The 11,044-nt window shown below is 44.0% G+C and overlaps 1 protein-coding gene across 6 annotated transcripts in view; it reads right to left on the bottom strand.

Moving 5' to 3' along the window:
• The window catches only part of cita (citron rho-interacting serine/threonine kinase a), a 74,928-nt gene extending 63,884 nt beyond the window's left edge, over positions 1 to 11,044 (bottom strand). For 4 of the 6 annotated variants that reach the window (XM_031577504.2, XM_031577506.2, XM_031577507.2 and 1 more), the window contains exons 1-8: positions 10,936 to 11,044; positions 10,353 to 10,462; positions 9,807 to 9,945; positions 9,470 to 9,645; positions 9,217 to 9,318; positions 1,278 to 1,420; positions 495 to 588; positions 1 to 102 (exon numbers count right to left, since the gene is read on the bottom strand). The exon at positions 1 to 102 is cut by the window's left edge and continues 102 nt beyond it. In XM_031577504.2, coding sequence (XP_031433364.1) covers positions 1 to 102; positions 495 to 588; positions 1,278 to 1,420; positions 9,217 to 9,318; positions 9,470 to 9,645; positions 9,807 to 9,945; positions 10,353 to 10,451 — 855 coding nt within the window. In that variant the 5' untranslated portion in view covers positions 10,452 to 10,462; positions 10,936 to 11,044. The remainder of the gene's footprint in view (positions 103 to 494; positions 589 to 1,277; positions 1,421 to 9,216; positions 9,319 to 9,469; positions 9,646 to 9,806; positions 9,946 to 10,352; positions 10,463 to 10,935) is intronic. The other 2 variants (XM_031577509.2, XM_031577510.2) reach the window with 1 other exon arrangement.

Raw genomic sequence — 11,044 nt, 5'->3', positions numbered from 1 at the left:
GTCACACTCAGGGCCGTAGCTTGTTTGCCCTCCGCCGAGCGAGGCCAGGACCTCGGGGGACAGGAAGTCCTGGGTACCAGCGGGAAGCTTGGCAGAGCCAACCTATCAACAGGGGAGGGGTGTGAGCCAATCATATCTCAAAGTCAAACACACCGCTCGCTCGCTCGCTCCTCTGCTTCCAGTCACTGGCTTGCGCAAGCATGACAGTTGATTTTCAATCAAATCATCTGACAAGATTAAATGATGAAATGGTGACAACCAAGAGGCCAAAATAGGACACTGGTAGTTTGGAGCATTTTACTCATCATTGTTATTGTCATCCCACACAAACCCTGTTGTGTTCCCATCCAGCCTCCCACTGCACCCTTGTAATAGGCATGACCACTGTAATTAATCATATTCGTCACCGATTTACATCACGACTGATAACAATTGGACACGGCTCGAGCGATTGTTTCACGGGCCGCGCTGAGTGAGACACGAGGGCCTGTTACCGTTCTGTTGGCGGTGAGTCTGGCCGCCGAGCCGAAGTCTGCCAGTTTGATGTGTCCCGTGCGGTCGATGAGCACATTCTCCGGCTTGACATCTCTGGGAGAGCGGCGGAGCAGGAGAGTGGAGGGGGGACAAAGGAAAAGAGAAAAAAAACAAAAGAAGACAAAAATAAACAGAGAGAAAAGGTCTTTCGATGGAGACTAGATTTTTAGAAGTCAGAACCATTGAGGCTTTGTGATCGAGACAAGCAGGAGCACAATGCAAATTAATGGAATCACTGGCATCTTATATAAAATAGTGAGCAGTAACTGATTTTGATGTCAGTAGAACAGTTCAAGAAAGGTGAACACTTTCACAGTTTTAGGGGAGTGCAAAAATATATCTTTATTGATTGATCGTTTTTTTATTTGTCCAATTTGATATCGATCTGTACAATTCCTGGATTCCTGCTTTTGTGTTTTATCCCATATTTCCTCTTTTCTTAATCTTTCGGGGGTTAAGAGCCATAAGATAAGGGTTATTACACAATCTACTCATGGAAACATAATTCAACAATGATCAAGAAGTCAAGAAGACAAACAGGGGTGTACACCTACTAGAGTCTGCTAAACATTTGTCTAGCTTTCCATTTTCTAAGGCTAAAAAGATCAGGCCTTGTGTCGGCTTGCCCTGGTGTCGGCTTGCCCTGCTCTGCCATGTACTAATAGCCCACATATCCCACCAGGGCTATTTTCGGCACATACGCGTAGGTGTGGAGATCAAGAGTGGCTGGCAGTAGGACTCACCTGTGGACATATCCCATTTGGTGCACCGTGTGAATGGCCTGCACCAGCTCTGCCAGGTAGAACTGGGCCATAGCTTCATCGAACTGATCCTCGTATCGATTCATCAGGGCCATCAGGTCACCGCCAGGCAGGTACTCCATCACCTGAGAACAGCCATCGACAGGTCAAATTGTTAAAACACCTGTCTGATTCGATCAGTTTAAGAGTGGGGCCAGTTTCAAAGTGGGTAGGTTATAACAAATAGCGGTTCAAATGAATAGGCACAGAACGCATCTGACTTTTTCGGGGTAAAATCCATACATGTCTAGCCAATAGTAGTAAAAAATAGCAAATGGAATGCATTTATATAGCGCTTTTCTACTCATAGCGCACTCAAAGCGCTTCACAGATGAATGCCTCAGACATCTACCCATTCATACATTGGTGGCAGAGGCTTCTATCTAAGTTGCCAACCGGCACACCGGGAGCGGTTGAGGGGTTCAGTGCCTTGCTGAAAGGACACTTCGACACTTGGTGAGGAGAAGTCGGGATCGGGATGTTAAATGATTGCAGACACTGTCTACATGATCTCAACGAGACCTTAAGACTGATAGTTAAAGGTGGTTCCAGGCTAGGATGGAAAACAAAGGACAACCTTTTAAAAATTGTAATTATCATACTCTCTCCATCTAGCCAATAAGGCATTACTAATATATATCCTATAATTTGAATCGGTGTCCCATGTCACATGGCCAATAAATAAAGCCTTTCTGGGACACAGAAAGGTCTGTCAATTGGTTTGGTGAAAAAAAAATGAGTTCTCTGTTTCCCAGTAGTAAAATAAATAAATAGTGGGTATTCAGATGCAAAGCAAAGAGCTGTGTTTTATTGACCTGCACTATTTATAAAAGGACGGCCTAAGCTTCATACTGTTTGTGTGCAGGTACATGTGGCAGATTGTCTGAGGGAAATGTACAAGCATGGTTGACATGTCAGACAGGGGAAAATTTAACAGATGAAACAGATGAAACACACACACACACACACACACACACACACACACACACACACACACACACACACACACGGAGGGTTCCACATGGTGAGTTTCTGGTAAAGATATGATGCCAGGGTTATTTTTGTCCTTTTTCACATGAACCATTGCCAATATATCATTACCTTTTTGGTCAGTCTCCATGGCAACAGAGCCAGTGGCTGACATTTCCCCTTTCCACTATTAATGATGCACAATTTGATTGTCTTCATTTATGTGTTTGAAATTCACCCAGAAAAAGGTTAAACAAGCCCTGAAAGTTTTTTCCCCTCCACGAGACTCATTGAAGTAGCTCTTCACGCACAAAACAACGGGATCACTCATCCTGCTCTCCACAAACAAGCACGCGATTAGCAACGAGCCCAATAACGGCTCGCAACTTTCTGCTGCCATATTCCCCTCCCGCTCAGTGACGGCTGCAGAGGAAGACTGGTTGACGGATGTGTTTACCACCTGTAATTACCTCAACTGTCAATCACCACAGCAAAGACAACTGAGTGATTGCTGCTTACTCTGAGTCTGAGAGTAATTAGGCAATGAGGCTATTAAAACGAGGCAGGTAACCCACAGTGCAGAGTATGCCAGTAGAGGAATATGAATGGAAGAAACAGGCACATGTGAATAACAGCCACATGTAACAAATGAAAAGGCAGGGGGCGGGGGGGTAAGGGCAGGAGCACATAGAGATTAATGGCAGAGACAGACGCGGCTAATAATAACCGTGAGCATTCAGTGGCGGCCATGCTAAGATACAACTCTGCGCTGCTGAATGGACAAACCCTAATAGCTTCCTGCGAGAGTGGGAGCTGCGTTTGGAGCTTTCTTTGGCAGCACACTGAAGGCCATAATCATTGATGAGCAGCATGTAGCATGTTTGCACTGGCTGATATAGAAATGCTGAGCAAAGTAGTGTCACAACTGAAGCCGTCTACATGCCCTCTTGATCCCCTTCCCACCAAATTTTTTAAGACCATCTTTGACTCTGTGTCTAAGGACATTCTAGCCATTATAAACTGTTCCCTGCTTACAGGTATTTTCCCATCAGAACTTAAAACTGCCCTGGTGAGACCCCTCCTGAAGAAAAGCAATTTAGACTCTTCAGTTCTAAACAATTTTAGACCCATCTCTAACCTTCCCTTTCTAAGCAAAATCCTGGAAAAAATTGTCTTTAAAACAGTTAAATAATTTCCTAGATGCTAACTGTGCATTTGACACCTTCCAATCTGGTTTTCGCTCCAATCATAGCACAGAAACGGCATTAGTCAAGGTTGTAAATGATCTCAGGATAAATGCTGACTCCAAAAAACTATCTGTCTTGGCCCTTCTGGATCTGAGCGCAGCCTTTGATACTGTTGATCACAATATCCTTATTGATAGACTTGAAAATTGGGTTGGCCTCACTGGTCCGGTCCTAAACTGGTTTAGGACCTATCTAACTGGCCGGGAATACTTTGTCGCCCTCGGAGACCACAGCTCAAAAAACATTTGTATGACCTGTGGGGTCCCTCAAGGATCCATTTTAGGGCCCTTACTTTTCAGTCTATACATGCTACCCCTTGGTAGTGTAATTAGGAGGCACAACATCGACTATCATAGCTATGCAGATGACACCCAGCTCTATATTTCTGTAACACCCAACAACTACAGCTCTATTGATTGTTTGGTAAATTGCATTTCTGATATAAATGTATGGATGTCACAAAACTTTCTCCAGCTAAACCAAGATAAAACAGAGGTATTAGTCATTGGTGAAAAAAACGAGAGAGAGAAACTAACTGCACACTTAAAAACACTAGCACTTAACACCAAGCACCAAGCCAGAAACCTAGGCGTCATACTTGACTCAGATCTCAATTTTGAAACCCATATCAAAAATATAATTAAAACATCTTTCTATCACTTGAGAAACATTGCTAAGGTGCAACCGTTTCTCGCTCAGGCTGACACCGAAAGACTGATGCATGCGTTCATCACGAGCAGGCTAGACTACTGTAACTCGCTTTTGTCTGGTCTACCAAAAAAAGCCATTAGTCAACTACAAACAATACAGAATGCAGCAGCGCGAGTCCTCACTAAAACAAGACGGAGAGCGCTGATCACACCAGTATTAAAATCACTGCACTGGCTACCTGTTAGTTTTAGAATAGATTTCAAGGTTCTCCTACTAGTCTATAAATCACTCCATAGTCATGCACCTGAATATATAACAGACATGCTCTCAAGGTACACACCCAGTAGATCCCTGAGGTCCTCCGGCACTGAACTTCTAACAGTTCCAAAAGCCAGGACAAAGAGACATGGGGAAGCAGCTTTTAGTTTCTATGCCCCCAACCTTTGGAACACTGCCAGAATACCTAAGAATGGCCGAAACGGTTGAAACCTTTAAACATGCACTTAAGACATACCTCTTTGATCTCGCTTATCACTCACTGTAAAATGTATTTAACATTTATGGAACATTTATTTATTTACTTATTTCTGTCTCTTTTCAAGTGTTCTGTTCTTTTCAACAGAATCAGGAAAAAGAAGATCTGGCACTACAAATGAATGATATAAAGAGTGTAGTGTTGGTCCCTGATATAAACAGGTCATCAATAAAAGGGTTTGGAGATTAATGTCTCATTGAAAGGCTACAAGTACAAATGCACATATTGTTGTTTTTTTAATGCATGCAATATCAGAACTCCAGAAGCACTTTCCATGAGTCCGGCTGCTTCAACATCAACACTTGAATTACCATAATCATTCAGACACCATCCAAAACGACTATGCATTATTCATACCCTGTGCAGCCATGTGAGTAACATGAGCGACAGATCACTTAGGTACACACACACACACACACACACACACACACACACACACACACACACACACACACACACACACACACACACACACACACACACACACACACACAGACACACACACAGCAAACTCATTCACACAAATACAGACAACCCAGTCTGACTTTCTTCAACCACACCTACGTATGTACAGACATGCACAGACATGCAGACAATCTCAAACCAGTGCAATGTTCCAGGGTGAACCCCCCCCCCCCCACACACACACACACAGAAAACATCCATCTCATATGCTTTTCACATCACTATGACACCAGCCTCATCTGATTGCACTAAACTGATCTAGATGTGGAGGGACCTCTTTCAGAGCAATTGTGCTGTGAGCTAGAAAAGATGAGACTAAAACGAAGCACCTCCTATAGTAGCAACACATACAAAACCAACACTCTCATCACAGCATCCACTATGTTACTATAATAAGCCATAGCACACGTCTGCTGCACAGCAACACTAGAGCTAGCATGTGTTATGGCTGCTGTCCATGTTCGGCGCCCTTCCTCTCCCGTTTTCTTTCACGCTTATGTGATATAGGTGCCGGCCTGGACACACACACACACACACACACACACACACACACACACACACACACAGAGAACATGAATGGGCGCAGAGAGAGGCGCCAGAGCATGAAAGGCAACACTGGAGCCACGTTACCTAGCAACAAGGTACCAAGGGTCTTTGGAGCTCAAGATTCAGAGCAAAAACGGATTAAGAATGTGTGTGTGTCCCTTTCCCACATCAGAAAGTAGAAGCGTGGGTTGATGGTGTGTGGTGGTGGTGTGTGTGAAGACTGAGGAAGACAGGGGAAAAAAAGAAATCTTTCCAATTTGTGTTGTCGGAGTATTCTGCTGGGGGAGGACATCTCCATTCTCCCTCAGTCCCGCTATGGTGCGGATCAGGGAATTCTGATGAGGGGTTCCCAGGAATAACTGAATACTGTGCACAACTCCGCACAGGGTTGAGCCTGAGGAGACATCCTCGCCTGCCCATGGACTTTCTCTCTCTCAATCTCTCTCTCACTGAGACACACACACACACACACACACACACACACACACACACACACACACACACACACACACACACACACACACACACACACTATCAATTAGGCAAATGTGGAGTGGGATCAGGTTTAAACTGTTGTCATTGCCATTAAAACATCACCATGATGCATTGTGTCATATGTAAGAAATTCCATTCACCATTGAAACCATTTGGTGCAGAGCTGTTGTGTCTCCGGGGGTCAAGCTAGCACGGCCGCTGTCTGCTGAGGTTATGTCGACAGCATATTTCCCACCTGACACGAGGCTGTTCCTAGATAACTCGCTCAGTGACGGAATGTAATGTGGCAGAATGTGTATGTGTGTGTGCGTGTGTGTGTGCGTGTGTGTTTGTGAGAAAGACAGAGAGAGCACCATGCGGCTGCAGAACAGCAGCATGGGGGTCAGGGTGAAATGACCAGTCTGGTGTGTCTGAGGTGAAGTGAATGAAAAACAGGTCAGGTTTTGGCTATGGAAACCAAGTCTAACGGAACCATGGGAGCAAGTGCAAGAACCTTCAGTTAAACATGAGCTGGACGTGCATTCTGATTCAACATTTACTTACAGTGTCAATGTCACTGAATATACCACGCGAACTGTCGAAGGATTATCTGAGCGAAATGCCCCCAAGAATGCATACTTGTGTTTATGTTCTCATCTCGGTGAAAACCTGCATAGATAAAATGCATAGCCCCCTCTACTGGACATGTGACAAATAGCAATCAGTTCCACTGCAGTTGCACCAGCAAGTAAGATCAGTACAGTCTGTCCTTGCACTAGGGCTGAATGATATGGGCCAAAAATCATATCTCTGTCAAAGCCAACCAAAGAATCCCCCTGTCACTTGTGTTTCACCCTCAGGGAAGGAGTAGCATCCAGGCACTCTCTGGATGCGAAAAATGCAGATAGGGTTTCCTTCCCTGTTTGTAAATACACAGCTGCAAAACATGTAAATGAAAAATTATGTAAAATAAATAGCCTACCGGTATATTAAATAAAAATAGGTCTATCTCTGAGAATGCCTGTTCAGTTGTTTTGAACAACGACTGATTAAAATGGAGTACAATTGCAGGTTTTCCTGTCCTGCTTAACCCAGTAAAATTCTAGAACACTGCTGCTGATTCTTAGGAACTTGAAGGAAAACCCAAGGGAATACTGAAATACCTAAATTAATCTTAATGTAAAAATCTTTAACAGTAAGATTGAGTTAAAAATCGACATTTGTTATGTTGTGACTATTATAGTGATCATTTTTGCAGAACATGATTGAACTGCATGAAGAGTTAAAATACCTTCTTTAGTCTTATTGGGATGCAAAGCGGATGTGACTTACATTAAATAGCACAAGTCTATCACTAATCTATTTGACAATGTTCTCGATGCACTAAAACATCATAATGGCTTGTGGGATTGGCTCAAAACCTGCCGGCACAAGCATTCATTCGGCAAGTGAGTTACTACTGGTCCCAGAGTGCCGCTGTGGAATCGGTCTTATGGAAACGTTTCACATCTCCTGTAGTGTCACGGTTCGCTGTGCACTTTGATACAGTGTTTTGAGTCTAAAAAAACACCATAGAATTAAAGGGGGCTTCCTGACCAGACTTTACCAGTGTAGTAGTCATGGTAATGACAGGCAGGCGTTTCCCAAACTATGGCCTGCAGACCAGCCCCATTCCATGATGAGGACACTGCCAGCCCGCAGAGACTTCGTAAAGTCAAATTATGCTCTGTGCTTCTGTCACTTGACGGATAATTTGCAGCACAACTGAATAGAATCATGGAACCACTGACCGACAAGTAGGCTGAAGGAGGGGTGTAGTGGTCGTAAGATGTCCCCTCTACATTGGATCGCCTGTATTCATGTGTGGATTAAACTGGATGGATCCTAAAAGTTTCTGGTTAGTGTTTCATAGCTCGTCACCAGCTAAACTAGCGGGTTAAGACTAAGCGGGGAAACTCTCTCTCACCTATCTGTGTTTGCCCTATATTTTTCTACCCCTTACCATCTTGAATGGTCACATATATCTCCTCTTCATCTGATGCCAAGCAAGGTCACAAACAGAGTTCACCTTGCAATAAAGCTCTCTTGAACATTCAATCAGCTGTCAACATACTATCTGAATACTAACACTACAGTGAGAGAGAGCGAGAGAGAAAGAAAGAAAGAGAGAAAAAAAAGAAGGAGAGAGAGAGAGACAGAGAGAGAGAGAGAGCTCAGCCTATTTACGTAGAGGTAGCAACAGGAATGACGCAAAAGAAATGTGAGACATTGAGAAAGAAAGAAAGCGAGCGAGCACAGCCCCCTGAACACATTGTCTGAGTGGTGACATGTTCCTCTCCTGTCCTCTCTGAACCGTTCGCTTTCTTATCTGTTTGAGGGTCACTGTAGCACCTCATCAAGACGAAAATGGATCTCAGAGGGAGAAGCTCACAGAGAGAGGCGCGCGAGAGAGGTAGAGACCTCTAACAAAAGCAGGGGGTGGGGGGGAGAGTGAAAAGAAAATGTGTTTCATCAGCTTCCACAAAAGCAAGGTGCCTACTCAGAGCGGAGCATCATTACGCACATTGTCTGAAAGATCATCTTCGCTGGCGCAGTCATGAATAACTCACAATGACCAAACGAGGCACTCTTAGGGAGTCTAACTATCAAGGGAGGGGGTTTAGATGTGGTTGGCTGATCCCAGAAACGAGCAAGCAAGAGCAACTACCCGAATGCACAAGGCAAGAATGACTAAAGAACAAAACAATGTGTTGCTCAGTTCTGGGCCCCATCTTGGATTTATGCTATCTCACTTCCATCCCTTGCTGAGCTTCTGGGGAAGGAGTGCAAGAAACACATTTATTTTTCTGTGCCTTATTTTTGTCTGCAGAGCAATGCACACTTACTGCTCACACACTAGCATTAACATATCAGCACAGGCGACACCAGACCATGTACCATCCTCCATACCACATGATGTTTCACTTGAAAGAGAGCAAAAGGGATAGGTCCTTACCAGATGTACGCTGTCCTTGTCCTGGAAGGCATGCTGGAGTTGAGGGATCCAGGGGCTGGAGTTGAGAGCAAGGATTGTCTTCTCTTCCTCAAAGAAGGCCACCTAGAGGAGAACAGGACAGATTCATCATTGATAGTAATAGAAAATACCAGACTTCCAAACAACAATCATGGCTCCAACTCCTAAGGAGACCAAAAGCTTACAGAAACTTTTTTTTTTTTTTCCAGAGTTCGAGATGTGTTGCCAGACTCACGTTTTCCTGACTGCGCAGGCTTGTCTTATCCATGACCTTCATGGCATAGATGTCCCCAGTGGCTTTCTCCCGGACCACCTGCACTTCGGCGAAGTGACCGCGCCCCACAACACCACGCACCTCAAAGTCACTAGGGCCTGGCTGAAGCTCTCGCAGCTCCGCCACCACATCAGAGACTGTTCACACAAAATAGACAGTTATTCAATAAATCCAAACTAGTATTCATTCACACAAACAAAATACAACAGAAGAACATAGAGACATACAATCATTGTGTTTATATCTATTTTTGATATGTGCACTAGGTGGGGTAAAAAGAAAAAGATGTAAAGCTCACATTTATTGACAAATTTTGCAACATGTTTGATCTTCATGAGCTCAGGAGAGCTGCACTCCTGGTACAAAAGAAGCAGTGCTTCCATCAGCCCCTCGCGGGTAACACTGCATCCAGAGAGGGCCTGGATGCTACTCCTTCCCTGAGGGTGAGACACAAGTGACAGGGGGACGACAAGTTAGACTACACTGGACTGGAAATTTGACATTAAACCCAGCAGGAAACATTACCATAAAAGGATCCCTGGGCAGTTATAACCCCTCTAATTATGGAATTTTTTTTTTACATTTGATCCCAAGCCAAGAGAAATACATCAGTCATCTAACGGATTGTGAACTACTGTGCGGTCATAAAGCTGGTTGTATATCAGGTGTCAGCGTCTTCCCAGGAATTCAAATAGTGAAAAACAACATTTAAAAATCTCGCTGGCAGGTAGCCACACGCCATCAACACATGCACACTCATCTAGGTGGGAAATGTCAGCTACCTGCATTGATGCGACATTTGTCACCGACAGCCCTAAAATTACTGATTGCAGTTGACACTTACCTGTAACAGGTGATTGAGGCGAGAGCAACGACTGGTGATGGGGTCCAGCGTGGCAAGATCTTTAACACTGCCATGTCCTCCGTATTTGAACTTCAACATGACTTTAAAATCTGCCAACATTACACATAAAGTAAGTTACCTTACTATCAACTTCAACTTCGAAACATCATATTGTCAAAAGTAACCCCCAGAACCCAGAGAAATGTGAATATAAATGAGCCAGCGGGGCATAATACAAGGACCATTTTCATGGCTAACGGTCACCTAGCGTTAGCCAAATAACTCAGGTGGGCTAAAGCTATCTAGTGTGAAACCCAATGAAGGTGACGGTGTTCACGTTATCATTAGCTGGTTCTCGGAGTACCTAAACAAAAACGCTTGGAGTGCAAAAAGAAAAAACAGGAAGTAATAACATTCCGAAAAAGAGTATATTTGTGTTGCCTGACATAAATGCTAATAAAGACTCACTAGCAAATTGACGTTAGCCACTCAAATTACAGTAGCGTTCAAAGTCATTGTGCCGTTTTACACCGCCTTGTCTTAAACAAAGCCAGAAAAAATGAACAAAAAATATGAGACTCACCAAACGTTTACATCCAGCGTCAATTAAAACTTTAAAAGACGAGTAAAAGTAATACAGCCTGCAAAGAAAACATTACTGACAAGTGAAATCGTTGTAGGACTTCCGGGTA

This window comes from Clupea harengus, chromosome 12 (assembly GCF_900700415.2).
Source record: "Clupea harengus chromosome 12, Ch_v2.0.2, whole genome shotgun sequence".
NCBI classification, from domain to species: domain Eukaryota; kingdom Metazoa; phylum Chordata; class Actinopteri; order Clupeiformes; family Clupeidae; genus Clupea; species Clupea harengus.
Note: the sequence above shows the minus strand (reverse complement) of the source record. Positions and strands in the feature narration are given on the sequence as shown.